This window comes from Hyaena hyaena, unplaced genomic scaffold (genome assembly GCF_003009895.1).
Source record: "Hyaena hyaena isolate Hyena2069 unplaced genomic scaffold, ASM300989v1 scaffold_201, whole genome shotgun sequence".
Lineage (NCBI taxonomy): Eukaryota > Metazoa > Chordata > Mammalia > Carnivora > Hyaenidae > Hyaena > Hyaena hyaena.
Genome location: NW_024080833.1, coordinates 887799 through 905993, shown reverse-complemented (window position 1 = coordinate 905993; position 18195 = coordinate 887799). Strand labels below are relative to the sequence as shown.

Below are 18195 nucleotides of genomic sequence, written 5' to 3'. Positions count from 1 at the left end.
GAGGCTGCTTGGGATTCTCTCTCTCCCTCTCTCTTTGCCCTCCCCTGCTCATGCATGCACTTGCTCTCAAAGAAAAAAGTATATGTAATTTCATATGTGAAAAAAGTATCATTTGTTAGAATGCACACACACAGGGACACCTGGGCATCTCAGTCAGTTAAGATTTCTGCTCAGGTCATGATCTCACAGTTCGTGAGTTCAAGCCCTGCATCGGGCTCGATGCTGACAGCTCAGAGACTGGAGCTGCTTCAGACTCTGAGTCTCCCTCTCTTTTCCCCTCCCCTGCTCATGCTCTGTCTGTCTCTCACCCCCCTCTCTCTCTTAAACTCTTTCATAAATATTTATTTTTTAAATGAAATTTAGAAAGAATACATACACACGCACTAGTAATTGTCAAGTATATGAGGCCGCTTGTGTGGTTAAGAAGACACAAATTCAAAAAGCATTCCTGAATTCATTGTAGTTTTTTTGTGATGATATATATACATGTTCTTAATGCGTGGATACTAAAAATGATCACGACTTTCATGTGGAAATCTCCAAAATTTTATGTTTGATTTAAAATTAAGAATCATTACTGCACACTCATGATGCGCTTTTTCTTGCTGTGTGTTAATGTTATTCCCAGGGGTTGGTGTGCGCTGGGCTGGCGGACATGGCCAGACCCGCAGAGAAGCTCAGCACCGCTCAATCTGCTGTCCTCATGGCTACGGGTAAATTAAGTGAATATCTTCTGTGTGCCATTTAGGGCATTCCATATTGCTTTGTTTTACATCAGTTTATTTAACAGTTTAATGTTTGAAACACACATGCACTCACACACAAAGGACTTAACAGTGTTCTCTTGGGAACTTTAATTAGATAAGAGAGTTACTGTGAATAACTGCATGAGTTTTGGGGTGTGTTTTTTTTTGTTTTTTTTTTACCATGAACATATTATAAGCAGGAGAAAAGTTAGTTAATATTCATTTTCCCTATAAAGATTCCCTATTTATGTAGGAACTGAATATTTTGTGTAACATTGAATTACAGAGACTTTATTAAGACTCAAAGTATAGCTTTTCCTTTATCCTACTTTATGTTGTAATGGTCTTATATTACTCTAATATTGAATGTTCAAAAGATATTACAGCAGTACATGTGCTTTAAAAAAAAAAAAATCTTTTGTTTCAACAGGGTTTATTTGGTCAAGATACTCACTTGTAATTATTCCAAAAAACTGGAGTCTGTTTGCTGTTAATTTCTTTGTGGGGGCAGCAGGAGCCTCTCAGCTCTTTCGTATTTGGAGGTAAGCCTCCCAGAGGTGAGACCGAAAAACTGGCCTCACCGGTGCCTTTTTTTTTTTTTTTTTAGATTCATGTATGATGCTAAGATGGAATATGCCTGAAGCAGAAATTTCTAGAAAAATCTGGGGGTTTATGTTAAAAGTGTTAAGCAGTATGTTTGTTACCTAGGTTTTAAATCTGGCTGTGTATTATCTAGGTATATAGCCGGTTCATAGAATCTGTTTTAAGGCAACATACATGATTTATGAAATACAAAGTAATTTTCTTTTGTCACTCAGTTTCAATTATAGATAATGCAGTGGCACTAAGTGTACATGGCTGGGTAGTGGTTGGAAATGATGTTTAGAGTGAGGTATGGGTCTTATCAGAAAGTGTTCCATGAGTATTTTTTACACTGTTGTTAGGCATCCCATATTTTGTTTCACTTTGCTTCATTGTGCTTCAGAGATGTGGCGCTTTTTACATAGGGAAGGTCTGTGGCAGCCCTGCGTCGAGCTCGTCTGTCGACACCATTTTCCAACAGCGTTTGCTCACTACATGTCTGTGTGTCACGTTTTGGTAATTCTCACAATAGTTCAAAAAGTGTCATTATTATAATATGTGATGGTGGTCTGTGACCAGGGACTTTGATGTTACTACCATCATTGTTTGAGGGGCACCACAGAGCACGCCCACGTGAGGCAGTGAGCTGACCCCATAAACGCCATGTGTGTTCTGACAGCGTCGACTGGGCCATTCCCCCATCTCCGTCCCTCTCCTCAGATCACCCTGTTCCCTGAGACGCAACAATATTACAAATAGGCCAATTATCAAGCCTCCAGTTTTTCTCTGAGTGTTCAAGTGAAAGAGTTGCATGTCTCTCACTTTACGCCAAGCTAGGAGTAATTAAGCTTAATGAGGAAGGCACACTGAAAGCTGATGAGACAGACCGAAAGGTAGGCCTCTTTTACCAAACATTCAGCTACGTTGTGAAGGCAAAAGAAAAGTTCTTGAAGGAAATCAAAGTGCTACTTCAGTGAACGCACAATTGATAAGAAAGCGTAACAGCCTCATCGCCAACATGGAGAACGTTTTAGTGGCCTGGGTAGAGGATCGAGCGTGAGTAGTCATGATTCATGGGAAGAGGTCAAAACATCAACACGAATAAGAGATTGGAAGAAGTCAGTTTCAACCCTCATTGGATGACGTGGAGGGGCTGGAGACTTCAGTGGCCAAAGTGACTGCAGATGTGGAAATAGCCAGAGAACTAGAACGAGATGAAGAGCCCAAAATGGGACTGAATGGCCGCAATCTCAGGATTGAACGGAGGAGGAGTCGCGTCCCGTGGACGAGCAGAGAAAGTGTTTCTCGAGATGGAAGCTGCTGGTGAAGGTGCTGTGGAGGTTGTTGGAAGGACCACAAAGTATTTACAATAGGACGTAAGCTTGGTTGGTAAAGCTGTGGCAGGGTCTGAGGGCACGGACTCCAGTTTTGAGGAAAGCCCTACTGTTGGCGCCATCGGATGCTATCAGGTGGCATCATATGCAACAGAGGATTCATTTGTGAAAGTCCATTGATGTGGCAGCTTCCTTGTCCTGTTTTAAGAAAACACAGCCAACCGCATCCCTCCGCAGCCACCACGTTCCGCGGCCACCAGCGTTGATGCAAGACCCTCCACCAGCAAAGAGATTACGACTCGCTGAAAGCATAGATGATGGTTAGCACTTCTTAGCAACATTTTTTAAATTAAGCTATGTACTTTTTTCCTAGATACACTGCTAGTGCACATTGAGTAGAATCCAGCACAGTGTAAACATAACTTTTTTCCGCCCTGGGAAGCTAAAGTGTTCACCTGGTTGGCTTTCCCGTGATACTTTTACTGGGGTGATCCGGAACTGAACCCGTTCTCTCCGAAGGCTGCCTGCACGCAGCTGTTAACATTGTCAGTGACTGGCTCACGCGCTGCATCGAGCTCACCATAGAGGGAGACTCTGGCCTTGTTTGAACCACAGAACCTTCCTCAATTGCAAGACAGCGCTGTTTGGCTTAAAACAATTAAATGATCTCAATAAAGAAATAGAAAATATTCGTTATAATTTACCTTCCTCTCAGAAGGCCTTCTGTCCTGCCGAGTTCATTTTTTCCTCTTCTCTCCCTGCTTTACAAGTCAGTCCTGTCTTCACCCTCTAGCACAGAATGGATGGATGAGTCACGCACTCTCTCATTCCACAGTATTCAGGACAAGCAGTTTTAGAGCTTACTTATATCCATATAAACTTCGATTTGTACAGTGACTTTATTCATGAGTATTTTTCTCCTCCATTTCATTTTAACCTTATAATACTCATAACAGTAGAGCTAAGAAAACCCCAAGGGCAGCATTCAGAATTACTATTTCTAAAGCAGAAGCCCAGATACAGTTTGACAGGATTTTTGGCACAGTTTTCCATCGCAACAGTAGATTGGGAGATTTCGTTCAAAATATAAGTGTTGGACTCTGGAGCCCTTAGACAAACACCGTTGAGTATCTGAACCTTTTGAGAAATCTGGGGGCTCTGGGAAACTTCATGGAACGAGTTACTCCCTGTGCTTCTGTTCCGTGCCCTTATAATGTGGGGAGAAGAGTAAATGAAGCTCCGGGTGCTGTGGAAGGGGAAGACTCTGACTTTGTGGTTAATTCTTCTTCGCATTAATGAGAATTGAAGAAATAGGCCTTAGGTTTACTCTTCTGCTAACCCAGTGTTTACAACCTGCTAATTACTCAGTAGTCAGCCTGCATCACACAAGCATATTTTATTTTATTTTATTTTATTAAATGTTTACAATAAAATTATTTTATTTTTTTAAGCATATTTTATTTTTTAAGAAGTATATTTTATTTTTAGTGCTTAGACAGGATCTCATCCCCAGTTTATTTTATTCTCAGGAAAGATGTTCTGTGATTATACAATAAATTCTAGTTGACCACATTTTGCTAAATTTTATTTATATGTTCACATGTCTGTTACACTTTTATAATTCAAGAATGAAAATACTCACCAAAATAATACTTTTGTATAGGAAACTGTTTATCAGTTAAGTTGTTGAAACTTTTTGGGAGTTGGAAGCCAGAGCCTTAGGTCACTTTCCCTTCTGCCTGTTTTACCCACAAGCCCCCGAGAAGATTGTGGCTAAAACGATACAGCCTTTTGACTGACTAGTGAGAAAGAAGACAAGGAATGTACTCCCCTTTCCGTTCTTATATTAGTTCTCTATTGTGATGCGTAATTATTTTCTTTCTGTTTCCTTTATAGATATAACCAAGAACTAAAAGCTAAAGCAAACAAATAAAAGTTCCTGACCACCCGAACAATCTAGATGTGGACATAACCACTGGGACTAATTTGATTTATTATTTGGTTATTGATAAGGTGATATTAACTGTGCTAATGTTTGGAAGGCATTAAAAAAAAACAGACTGTAAACTGGGGGGTGGGGGGGGGCTAATACTCGATTCCACAGAAAAATAAAGCAAACTTTTAATAACGGTGTTTCTTTATATATGACTTAAGGAATGTATCTATGGATATTAGTAACATTTTTTTCTATTTGCCCAAAATAAATCATACTTGCTCCTACATACCTTTGGCTTTCTTCTGTACTACTCAACCAGAGATAGTAGAAAGGTTAAAAGTTATCTCTTCTACAGGGAAGGATGGTGAAGTAGCTAGAAGTAAAAGGAAATAGAGCTAAGGAGACTGAGAAATGGGTAGTGGAATGACGAGCAATTCTTTTACAGCTACAGAGTAACAAAAGATTTCTCAGTGTTTGATATAGTTGATGTAATGTGGCAGAAAAGGCTCTGGAGTCCTCAATTGGAATCCCAGCTCTGTGATCTAGGACTTTGGGCAAATCAAAGTGCATAGTAGAATGACTGGGACATAAGATGGCTTTCTTTTTTTTTTAAGTTTATTTTATTTAGAAAGAGAGTGAGCACACATGGACACGTGGGGGAGGGGCAGAGAGAAGGAGGGACAGAATCCCAAGCAGGCTCCGTGCCGTTAGGGCTCCAACGCCTGAACTGTGAGGTCATGACCTGAGCCGAGATCAAGAAATGGACGCTTAACCAACTGTGCCACCCAGGTGCCCCAAGTCAGCTTTCTGTAAACATTTGTGACTTTTGTCCCCATTTTGAAGAGAGACTGGACATAGATTACTTTGTGCTAGAAATAATAATCTATTTCATTTAAGGTCCAGTTGGGAGTACTGAGCTTCCTTCTAAAAACCCTAGTAGAGCCCATCTGGGTAGAACTGTAGTCAGAGGAATCAGCAAAGCAAGTTATTTCCAAGTTTGAAGAACCATTGACAAAAGAACTTTTTATTTATTTTTCGTGTGTTTATTTTTGAGAAAGAGTGCGCGCGTGTGCACACAAGCAGGGGAGGGGCAGAAGAAGAAGAGACAGAATCCCAAGCAGGCTCCGCACCATCACCATCAGCGCAAATCTTGACACGGGGCTCAAACCCACAAACCACGAGATCATGACCTGAGCCAAAGTTGGACGCTCAAACTGACTGAGTCACCCAGGTGCCCCAGCAACTTTTTAAATAATATGTAACTGATGAAAACTTGGCAATTAGCAGTGAAAGCCTTGCACTTTATCATTGATCCCTTCCCTGTAATCCACCTTTGAGGAGGAAGGATTGGACATAGGCAGAAGAGGCCCTGAAGAGTCCAATTATTACTTTTTTTTAAAGGTTTATTTTTGAGAGAGAGAGGGGACTGCTCAGAGAGCATAGCGAGAGGGAGACACAGAACCCAAAGCAAGCTGTCAGCACAGAGCCCAACATGGGGCTCAAACTCCCAACCTGTGAGATCATGACCTAAGCTGAAGTCAGATGCTTACCTGACTAAACCACCCAGGTGCCCTGATTCTTTCCTTGTATAAACTGTGCTGTTAAATTAGCTTGGCACATGTGAACACACGTGTGTATGTGTTTCCGAAGGTTAAACCTTCAGGAAAACCATCTATTATGAAATACGGCACAGACAAAAAAAGTTTATTAAAATGTATATACCGAACTGATGTTTCTTTCCTTTCTTTTCATTAAAACCTGCTCTTTCCTAAATGGATTCTCCTAAGGCCTACTTAGCCAAATTAATTGTAGCATAGATGCAATCACAGCTATCTTCCTCTTGGTTCTCAGAAATTCCGTTGATAAACCATCAGCTCATCTCTTATTTATGCCCCAAAACTCATCCGTCATCATTTAGTCTTAAAAATTAAATGACTCTACCAAGTTCCCAATTGAACTCTTGTTGACATTTGAAACCCCACATAGTCCACTGGCCAGCTTCACAACTATTTTCAAAACCTTAGGAGAATTTATATGTCAGAAGTCCTTACTACCAATGTCGGTACTGAGCTCCATAAAAGTACTTTTCACTCTGGTGCAAACCACTTATCAGTCTAGTTGAGTTGAATTCTACGTCAGAATTTCCAACTGGTCCTGAAAACTTCATTAGGTGAGTTCTCAATACCAAGTCTAACAGGCCTGGGTTTCAGCTCAGCTCTGCTCATAGTAACTGTGAGACCTTATTAACCTTTGTCTCTGGGCCTTAGTATATTCAAGAGTAAAATGGGGTGAGGAGAGTATTTACTTGGTAAGATTGTTGTAAATCTTGATCAAGATAATGTTTTAACACAAAATTAAATGTAGCAAATTTCAGAAGATGTAAGTCATTGAAGGTAGACCCAAAAAGTACTTTCTTAAACCAAAGTATACCTGCAAAAAGTGTGGGCCCTGTTACCCCTATTTGCACACCTGCGGTAGTAACTATTGGAATTTCTAAGACTTTCACAGATTAAAGCAGAAAGTAAGCTCCTTGGGGCAGGGGACCAGAGGCAGGGTGGAGAATGCTCAATAAGTTCAATTCTTTAACCTAATCTTGCAGTGGTTTGGCATTCATTTCAAAGCAACATTGACTCAAAGTATATCAATGCTATCATTTCTCCATAGTAAACAGATTGTCTCTTTTTAAAGTTGCTCAAACAAGGTAAAAGGTTGGACTGACCTCAGAGCCCAAGTTTCTCTCCATAAAGCAAAACAGTTTCTACTGGAGCTTGTTTACATTACATAATGAAACACAAATAAAAGGGCCAGTGTTAACACAAGCTTCCTCCCTAAGGGGTCTGTTTAATTATATGATGTATGATTCCAATTAAGACTGGTTTCCAGCACTGACTTCAGAACATTTCCTCATTAGACATAATTAAAGGAAATTTCCTCCATTAAGACAACTGTGTTTTACATTTTGGAACACACAGTAAGTTTAGTTATAGGGCTGGGCTTTACTTGAGAAGGATTCCTTGCTTTTTCAGGTCAACTTTTTTAAATTCAAGTTTTACATATGTGTCACTAAACAATTGTAGCTGTGACATACATAAGAGCTAGAATATCAAAACATGATTTAAGCTATTGGAAGATATGCCACCCACTTAAAATACTTGGCCAGTGTCACATAGGATTGAGAAACCCAAATCCAGTGCCACGTTGGACCACAAGTTACCTTTGGGGTAAGTTTGGTTAGAAGCATGTACTTAACCGACCAAAAAAAGACAGGTGTGTAATTCTTCAAAAACTCGCCTCACAGAAATCCCTAACGATAAGTATTGAATGCATTCTAACTGATAAGTTTCATAGTCCTGGTAAAAGCCATAATCAATAACCAAAATTGGGTGTTTGCTTCTTCAGGAGATAGGTGGGTTTATGATAATCACCTAGTCACTATTGCCTAATTTCAACCACTCTCTGAAGGTCAGAGAAAGAGTTGAGAAAACTACCCTGGGGTCATATCAGTCTCCCTGACCCTTGCCCCACTGGTCTGACCAGACAACCTGAAAGAGCCAGTCTCCTTAGAGCAATAGGCCACTGGGCCTGGTGGGGGAGGGGAGGGCGGTGCCAGCCAATCAGAAGCATGGTCAGTGAGCGTGAAACAATGAGCTTCTGATGAGGGTGTGGCCTGGAAAACGGCTTTTAGACAAAACTGTCATTTTATGGGTCAGCTCCAAATGGACATGGCACTTCTGCTGTCTTCAGAATAATGTCACCCAGACCCCTTTCCTGTTTTCTGCACTCCTGAAAGATCTAGTACCCGATCCAGGCTCTGGCTTTTCCTCAGCCTTGGAGGAAGAGGAGGTATGTGGAGTCCCAGCAGGAAGAATGGTTGCGAAGGTAAAGGTGAGGGCTGCCCTCTGGGAAGAAGACCAGTATTGGAGCTTAGAGGAAAGTGGAGAATCCGTGGGTTAGGAATCCCAGACAGTAGATGGTAGGTAGGTAGGTAGGTAGGTAGGTAGGTAGATATGATGTATGTATCTCTGTCCGTCTTTTAAGTGAGGTTAGAAACTTGAAGTCTTAAGTGTTGCCTCATCATGTTTATTCTGGAAGCTGGCTGGCTGTGTTTACCTCCTGCAACTGCTCGCCCAGTAGCCTCCTCACATAGCACCCCCACCATGTGAGGGGGTGGTAGGAAGATGCTCTGGAGGAAACGGGGACATGTAGAGCATGGTGTCTAAAACAGAGGACTTTACAATGCACAGGAAGACATAAGCAGATCAATAGATAAGTGAGGATATTTAAGTAGGAAATATGTATAAGGCACATTTAATAAATTTAGAGACACTAAGTGCCCTAAGAACGCAGGTCAAGTTGCCGTGGCTGGGGTGGTCTGGCAAGCTTTCCTAACGGCATTTTCCCTTTAAGTCCAGAATATCTCCTCCTGTGACATATCTCCGTGTGACAGAAAAAACTTGGATATTTAACTCCCACAGACCTGGGCTTTCGAGCAGTTGTGGCCCACGGCACATTAATCTCTCTGAACGTCAGCTTCTGTATCTGTAAATGGGAGTGGGGCCTACCTCACAGTGCTATTCTGAGGCAACCTATCAATACGTTAAAACGTGGTATGTGCCAAGAAGTAAATATTAATCGCAGTCTTCTAAAATAGAAATGGTCTATTGTCTTATGAATGTTCCCAAGAAAAACTCTCAGGTAATCAGTTTAGGTGTCTTTGCCTCTTCAGCCCACAGGCGAATCATTTTCTTATCCTGGTTTTCCTCATACGTTTGTCATCTTCGTGGCCAAATGCACCTACTTTCCTTGCCTGGTAATCATAAACTTAGAAACAAACAAACTGTCCAAGTCCTCAAATCCCCTTAATTAAAACAATGGAATCTTAGCAACCATCGTTCCGTTAAATACAAGGTTCACTGCAGTCCGGCGGGCAGGGCAGCTGTACCCCTCATGAGGAAGTCCAGCACTTTCTGAGCCTGCCCTGCTGGGGAGTTTACACTGTTTAGGTTCGCCTCCAGTGACTGCCAGCCATTGATCCTAGTTGGTCCCTTTGGAGCAACATAAATAAATTCCCCCGGAGCCACAGCCAGTCCCTACCCGAGCGGGAAAGTTGAGGGATTAGCTTGTGGAGAGCAAGGGGTCTCCTCGTTACTTCACAACTTTCACACCTCCAAATATTTGAAGACAACTCGCATTTTCACCCAAATGTCATTGTCTCCTGACATTTCCAGTCTCCCATCAGTTATGTTCCATTGTTAGTGACCTTCAAATACAGTGGGCAGAACTAAACCCAATGCTCTTGATCCGAGTTAGACGCTCCTTCGGTACCTTAAGATTGCATTGTATCCAAATGGCCAATAAGCGTATGAAAAGGTGCTTTATTTCATTAGTACCACGTGGGAAACACAAAGCTGCACGTACCACCACTCACCTACTGAGATTTCCAAAAATTTGAAAGACTGACAATAGCGAGTGTTGGCTGGGATACAGAGCTTCTGAAGTTTGATATCTTGACTGCAGGATGTAAACTGGTACAACCACTTGGAAAACTGGCGAGATCTACTCAAGTTCTGTATATATTGTGTGACCCACCAACTCATTCCTACGTAATTGCCGAAGCAAAATGCACATGCGTATTCACCAAAACACATGGACAAGAATGTTCTTAGCAGCACTGTTTCTAATAGCCTAAAACCGGAAACAACCCCTAGGCCAATAGTACAATGGATAAGTACTTGTGGTATAATCAGATGGTGGAGTGCTACAACAGCACTGAAAAGTACATTATTGATATACATACAACATGGGTGGATATCACAAACATTTGAGAAAAACCAAAGAATATACATAGTTTGATTCCATTTATATAAAGTTTAAAAACCAGTGAAGGTGATCTATGGTGTTAGAAATCAGCCATTTCTTTGGGAGAGGGGATTACCTTTGGGAAGAAGAGGAGGGCGTGGCTGGGAGGTGGCATGAAAGGGGCATCCGTAGTGCTGGTATTGTGTCTTTCTTGATATCAGTTGGGATGACACCTATTGTTCACTTTATAATATCCATAAAGCCATGTACACTTACAAATTGTTCATTTTTCTGCACATGTTATGCTTTAATAAAAATGTTTTTAGGGACGCCTGGGTGGCTCATTTGGTTATGCATCCGACTTCAGCTCAGATCATGATGTTGTGGCTCATGGGTTCGAGCCCCGTGTTGGGCTCACTTCAGATCTTCTGTCCCTTCTCTCTTTGCCCTTCCCCCACTTGTTCTCTCGTTCTCACAAAATAAATAAATAAACTTTGAAAAAAAAGACTCAAATTTTTTTAAAGTAAAAATGTTTTTTAAATGTTTGTTTTTTATTTATTTTTGAAAGAGAGAAAGAGAGAGTATGCGTGCACAAGCAGGGGAGGGGCAGAGGGAGAGAAGGAGACAGAATCTGAAGCAGGCTCCTAGCCGTCAGCTCAGAGCCCAACGTGGGGCTCGAACCCACAGATCTATGAGATCATGACCTGAAGTCGGACACTTAACCAACTGAGCCACCCAGCTGCCGCTAATAAAAATGTTTTTTAAAAGATAGCATGGAATTTGCGGTAAATCTAATTTTTTACACCATGCGCTTATGCTTTGGTTTTGTTAAAATTCTAGGTATAGCACTTTGCCTTTATTCTTTTGAAATTTCAGTATTATTTTAGTCAATTAAGACATTTTAAGATCCTGATTCTGTCATTCAGTCCATTGGCTCTCTCTCCAATTATATCTTTAAGTCCTCAAGCACGCCCGTAGAGGCTTCCCTCTGAATGGACACTACAACACAAATCAGTCCGATAACTATGTTTTTAGTCACTCCTATAATTTTGTATCTTATCCATAAGGATGTGAGAAATTTGGCCATTAAAACCTTGTTAAACTCAAGATATACTTTATCTGCAGCATTCTCTTGACTTAAAAATTTAGTAACTCTTCAAAAAAGGAGATAACTTTGGTCTTGGCTCTGAATCCAATTTGACTCCTTTTAAATCACCTCTTGCTTATTTAAGTGCTCACGTATTAACAAATATTTGTATTGTCACAAGTATTCCAGCTCTGTCTCCCACTTACACACATGGTAGAATTGCACTTCTCCACTTACTTGACATTGTGTTCTCATAATTTTCTTTGGCCAAGGTCATGTGAGTGGAAGAAGAAATCTATTAGTCTTGGGAGGACACTTCAAGAATGAATCTGTCCCTTAACCTTTTTCCCCACTGTCTTGGCAGCCAGAATGTCCCAGCCTGGACCCCGTAGTAAAGGCGACACTAGAGCAAAGCCTCAGTCAGCCTACCAAAGATATGTAGCACGAGCAAGAAATGAACAGGAAATAGCCCTTTGTTATTTCAAGCCACTGTGATTTTGGAGTATTTATTACTGAAGCATAACCTAGCTTATACTGACTGACGCGTTACCAGTCTATGTTTTCTGGAACCTCATCTGTTTTTAAAAAAATTTTAAATGTTTACTTATTTATTTTTGAGAGAGAGAGAGAGAGTGAGCGAGCGGGAAGACACAAGTGGGGGAGGGGCAGAGAGAGAGGGAGACACAAAATCTGAAGCAGGTTCCAGACTCCAAGCTGTCAGCACAGAGCCTGACACAGGGCTCGAACCCACAAACTGTGAGATCATGACCTGAGCTGAAGTCAGACACTCAACCAGCTGAGCGACCCAGGCGCCCCTTTAGCCTCATCTTTTGAAATTCAGAAGAGCATGTGTCCATCTCCAGCTTTCCAGCTGACCTCTTGTTTTTGAGATTACATCTGTCCAGTCTTTCAGTATTTGTGTAAAATAGGTTATCTGGGGCTGGCTACCATTCAGGTAGCCATTTAAAAGGTTATTTTAAAGGAAAAATTAAACTCCAATGTTAAGGAGTGAACAAAGAGGGGCGCCTGGGTGGCTTAGTCAGTTGAGCGTCCGACTTTCGCTTAGGTCATGAGCTCGCGGTTCGTGGGTTCGGGCCCCGCGCCGGGCTCTGTGCTGACTGCCAGCTCGGAGCCTGGAGCCTGTTTCAGTCTGTGACTCCCTCTCTCTCTGACCCTCCCCTGCTCACGCTGTCTCTCTCTCTCTCCTAGAAATTAAAAACAAATAAATAAAATAAAATAAAATAAAATAACCTTTTAAAGGTTATTCAATACCTAATATTTAGTGCTCAGTTTTAGAGGTTTCTATACATTTTAAAGTTTGCTAAAAATACTAATATTAACTGTCTTGGGGCACCTGGGTGGCTCAGTCAGTTAGGTGTCCAACTTCGGCTCAGGTCGTAATCTCATGGTTTATGAGTTCGAGCCCCACATTGGGCTCTCCGCTATCAGCGCAGCCTCTGAGCCCCGCTTGCTGCTCCTCCCCCACTCACTCATGAGGACACGTGCTCGCTCTCATTCTCTGTCTCTCAAAAAATAAACTTAAAAAAAATCTGTCTCACTTTTTCCTTCTAATGCTCTCATGTACCCCAATATGACCTATGTCTGTCTGAAGTTACCAACCAATTCCTCCCTGATAGTCAATAACAGTTCCTTTTTTCCCCCGTCTTTCCTTTTCTTTCTTTTTTTTTTTTAGCTACTTAATTTTTTCTGTATCACTTATTCCAGGAACTTGGATTGCTCTGAAAAAACGTTGGGTATGCTATTTCTGTTCAGGGTGGTAGAGCGTGATTTTTACAACATACAGGCATGAACATTTAATTGGCCCCATCAACTAAAGGAAGGCCTTAGGAAATTCTGATTTTCTTAGAACTAATTGGGCAATAAAATAAAATTTCAACATTTCCTTTTGCTTACAGTTTAAAGCCTTGCACACACACACACACGCACAGCTTGAATTCATTTTCTCTTTATTTAAGACCATACCTTAAATACACTTAATCTCTTGCTTGTATGTAATAATACGTCGCTTTGCCACTCACCTTTATGTAAATATTCACCCACATAAACTCACATCTACATTTTTTTAAAATATAGTTTAGTGTCATGTTGGTTTCCATATAACTGCCCTCCCCAATGCCGATCTCCCCCCTCCCCCCACCCCCATCAGCCCTCAGTTTGTTCTCAGTATTCAAGAGTCTCTTGTGGTTTGCCTCCCTCCCTCTCCTTAACTATTTTTTCCCCTTTCGCTCCCCTAGATTCTCTGTTAAGTTTCTCCTGTTCCACACATGAGTGAAAACATATGGTATCTGTCTTTCTCTGCCTGACTTACTTAGCTCAGCATAACACCCTCAAGGTCCATCCACGTTGCTACACGTGGTCAGGTTTCATGCTTTCTCATTGCCATGTAGTATTCCATCATATAGATAAACCATATCTTCTTGATCCATTCGTCCGTTGACAGACACTTAGGCTCTTTCCATACACTTTTTTTTTTAATTTTCAAAAAGAGAGAACAAGAGGGAGGGAGAGAGCACGATGAGCCGTGGGGACAGAAGGGCAAGGGGGAGACTGAGTGAAAAGTGCCACTGGCCCCTCTTCAACGTGACGTGTACACTGAGTGCTCTCCCTTCAGGAAAACAGATGGACAATTCAGCTCCTTCCCCCATTCTCTCTGTTATGATGCTCATTTACGTAACAGCTGCTCAGGGTTGGAGGGGGACACACTGTGTAGAAAAGTGGCCCTTTTAAACATGACTCCCCACGTAAGCCATCATCACTCCTTAGTCCCTTAAATAAGTAGTTCACAGTTTAGAACAAAGCAAGTGGAGAAAAATACGAAAGTGAGTAAATGGCTATGTCAGATTTCCTCCATTCTCAGCTTTTCTTTGTAGAAGGTCTAGCTGGGGACTGCCTGCTGTGACCATAAATTGCTGAACATTCGCCTTGACCATGAACACTCGAAGAGAAGAATCGCAGGACCGGGCCATCGTCAGAATAGCCGCTCATTTACCAGACCTCATCGTCTACGGAGACTTCTCTCCGGAGCGGCCCTCTGTGGATTATTTTGATGGAGTCCTGATGTTTGTTGATATTTCAGGCAAGCACAAAAGGACTCTCTCATGTGGGTGAACACAGAGCTTGATTGCAGAGTGGGGTGCCAGTCTTGAGCTTTTGCGCTCTTACAGATATTCCTACGGAGAAAACGGGAGGGAGGAGGGACAGCCTGTGTACCTGTCCCTTTTTTCTTCCTTTACCCAACATGTCCAGTCATGGGCAAGCCTTTAAGATGCCCCAGTTGCCTGCCTGGAACTTTAGACTCCAGTGTCCCTGCCCAGCGTCAATCACTCTGGCCCCCAAGCCCCACACATGTGCCGGGCAGACTTGACCTCAGGAAATGGTCCTCCAGATGTTGTTTACATCTTGACAGTGAACTTGTCACCTCTTCAGAAGTGTTTACATTTTGTGTGTTTTCAATACCGTGGGATGGAAGTTCCATACCAGCTAAAGGAATTGCGATCATCCCTGCCCAAGGTGAGACGTTTGCAGGGAAGAGGTAGCTGGCCTCTTTCCCTGACCCCAAAGATGATAAGCATAGATCAGGGGGATCACTGAGAAGAAAGCTTGCCCTCTCTTAAAAGCTGGCGCCCGGTGCTCTCGGGTGAGTTCCTCTTGTCCTGCCTCTGTTTGGTTCCTCCAAGCAGCCAAGAAAACTGGGTGGGCGTTTCTTACAGGTTTCACTGCGATGACTGAGAAGTTCAGCACAGCCATGTACATGGACCGAGGGGCCGAGCAGTTGGTGGAAATCCTCAACCACTACATCAGCGCAATAGTGGAGAGTAAGTGTCCCCACGGTTTCTGACTTAACATATGTTTAATTCATTGTTTTCCTGTGTTGTTTGGTTACAGCCTGACAGAACGCTTATCTGTATTTTCCTTATGAAATGTGTTTGAAACCAGTCTTTTTTGGAAAATAATATAGTGCACGTGAAGGAAGGTCATCAAACCTCACTAACACAGACTGAGGGACAGAATGTTCTGGACCGGTGAAAACACTGAAATAGACATTACCTTTAAAGAACTTTAGTTATAGTCAATGACTCAAAAAAAGCGAGCATCAGCATAACCCAACTGTAGTCATTAAGAGAATGCTGTACGACCAGGTGAGTGATTTATACCTTACTGTTAGTGCTTTGTCTTCTAATGATGGAGTCAGAAGCCCTTACAATGGACTGTGCGACCTCTGCCTGCCATCTTGTGTGTATTCTTAATTTGAACTATTCCTGAAGAAAAAGGTTTAGTCTATTAAGGTAAACTCGGGGTCTAGTCTTATCGGGCTCTCAGTTCCCTAGTATTATCTTAACGGCACCCACTAGACCAAAGGCGATGTTCCTTAAGAGCAGAAACTGTATCTACTTCCTGTTTGCATCCCACTCAGCGCCATGGTGCTCAACAAATCTGTGACGACACACACATAGGAAGAAACAATGCCCACGTGTCTTGTAAAGCCTAAGAAAACAAAGTGGGAGTTGGTGATAAAACCCAGGCTGACCATGGCTGTGCTCTCCCAGTTTCCTGATTGTCACTGCATATGGAGACACGTCACTCCTCCACTCACCCGCGCCACTCAAGCACCCCATTGATCAGGAGAGAGCCTTCCATTATCATAGGCATAGCTCACTGTCTTCAGGCCTCACCAGAAACCCCACCTGCGCTCCTATCTCTCTCCATTCACAGAAATAGAGCATGTACGGGGTCTCGGTCAGTGTGCATTCTACCAATGGGTACAAGTGACCTGTCTGAGACATCTTTAGTATGAGTTTACACTCTGAACTGATGTTCTCTTGACCTAATTTCTATAACACAGATGAAGTGTGAATTATTTTTAGCTTTAAGAAATTGGAGTTTGGGGCTCCTGGGGGGCTCAGTTGTTTGAGCGTCTGACTTCGGCTCAGGACATGATCTCACAGCTCATGAGTTCAGGCCTCACGTCTGACGGCTCAGGGCCTGGAGCCTGCTTCTGATTCTGTGTCTCCCTCACCCTCTGCCCCTCCCCAGCTCGCACTCTGTCACTCTCTCTCTCAAAAATAAATAGACATTTAAAAAAATTTTTTTTTAAAGAAATTGGAGTTTGATTTACCTTGTTTTCTTCTTTTCTCAGAAGTGTTGATTTTTGGAGGAGACATCTTAAAATTTGCAGGTATGAGGGCTCCCAGAGATGGGAGGGGTGTAAGAAGGGAGTGCCGAGGTGCACCCTGAGGAATGCTCGAAGACTGTCTGCACAGATTTCGGACACGACAGACTGATCCCCAGGGCGGGGTAGGGGCCCTCCATGTATCTGTCTCTTCAAGGTGATGCACTACTCGCCCTGTGGAAGGTGGAGCGAAGGCAACTGAAAAACATTATCACGGTGGTGATTAAATGCAGCCTGGAGATCCATGGATTGTTTGAGACCCAGGAGTCAGAAGAAGGCCTGGACATCCGGGTCAAGATAGGTGAGCTGTGAGAAAGGGGAGCCGCTCGAGCAATCTGCCCCTGGGTCCTGACCCCTGCGGACTCTCTCCCCGAGACAAAACCTAGAATGTGGTGTAACAGAGTGGCTCAGCCCGCCCATCATGTCTTGAACTTGGGAATCAGGCTAACCAGAAGGAGTTCTGGCTCTCATATACCAGGTAGAATTTGGGCTAATCCCAAGATCTACCTCGTAGGCTCTTATGAAAAGTAGACTGAGGTAGTGAGTATAGTCCCTGGCACATAATAACCAGTCCACGAAATACTCTTTACTATGCCCCTTACTGCTTGCTATTGTTTTCCGGTCTTGCTGATGTCAATTATAGTCATTTAAAAGAACCATGCATCACTTATGCATTCATACACACATTTTGTGTACATGTCATATATTGCAACATTCTGTCTTTCGTTGATCCAGTACCAAAATCTTCAACTCTCAACTTGAAAACACTCAGAGGGCACATTGTTGGGACGGGACACCTGGCTGTCAAAATACCTACTCCTCTTCCTCAACCTTTACCCCTCTGGCTCTTGCCTGAGATTCAACCCGAAGAGTTTCTTTAAAAAAATTTTTTTTAATTTTTTTTTTTTTAGTCTTTATTTTTGAGAGTGAGACAGAGAGAGAGACAGAGTATGAGCAGGGGAGGGGCAGACACAGAATCCGAAGCAGCTCCAGGCTCCGAGCTGTCGGCGCAGAGCCCGACGCCGGGCTCGAACCCACGAACTGTGAGACTGTGACCTGAGCCGAGCCACCCAGGCGCCCCTGGTTTCTTTCTAATCAAAGCCTCGACCTCTGATAAAATGCGGATCCTCCGCAAAAGGAATCACTAAGGTTGTGTTCTGTGGCTCTTCAGTGCAAACCCGTTGAAGGAAACAAAATAGCTTGGGGACGGAGGAGGCCGTGTAGACACGTGAGCCTCACGCAAAGGCGAGACCCCCTGGCGCCTTCCCGGCTGCGGGACGAAGGGCGCCTGGGCTGCCGGGCCGGCGGAGGTGTCCTCCGCTTCCCCGCAAGGCTGTGGCCGGCCTGGCCCCGAGGCACGCTGGGCCGGCCGCAGCGAGCGCCCCCCCGCCCCCCACCCCTACCCCCCCGTCACCCCCACACCCACCCCGTAACGCGCCCCCCGCCCCCCCACGTCACCCCCCACCCCCGTCATCCCCCGCCACCCCCGTCATCCCCCGCCACCCCCCACCCCCAACCCC

General features: G+C 43.3%; 2 protein-coding genes across 8 annotated transcripts in view; both read left to right on the top strand.

Moving 5' to 3' along the window:
* Positions 1–4803, top strand: part of MPC2 (mitochondrial pyruvate carrier 2) — a 28886-nt gene extending 24083 nt beyond the window's left edge. The window contains exons 3-5 of the mRNA XM_039241892.1: positions 629–713; positions 1177–1288; positions 4559–4803. Of these exons, the coding sequence (XP_039097823.1) occupies positions 629–713; positions 1177–1288; positions 4559–4595 (234 nt within the window). The 3' untranslated portion in view covers positions 4596–4803. The remainder of the gene's footprint in view (positions 1–628; positions 714–1176; positions 1289–4558) is intronic.
* Positions 4804–8302: 3499 nt separating this feature from the next.
* Positions 8303–18195, top strand: part of ADCY10 (adenylate cyclase 10) — a 79586-nt gene continuing 69693 nt past the window's right edge. For 4 of the 7 annotated variants that reach the window (XM_039241923.1, XM_039241926.1, XM_039241930.1 and 1 more), the window contains exons 1-5: positions 8303–8477; positions 14376–14581; positions 15216–15320; positions 16643–16681; positions 16833–16976. In XM_039241923.1, the coding sequence (XP_039097854.1) occupies positions 14434–14581; positions 15216–15320; positions 16643–16681; positions 16833–16976 (436 nt within the window). In that variant the 5' untranslated portion in view covers positions 8303–8477; positions 14376–14433. Of the gene's footprint in view, positions 8478–14375; positions 14582–14991; positions 15016–15215; positions 15321–16642; positions 16682–16832; positions 16977–18195 lie in introns of those variants that run through there. The other 3 variants (XM_039241924.1, XM_039241927.1, XM_039241925.1) reach the window with 3 other exon arrangements.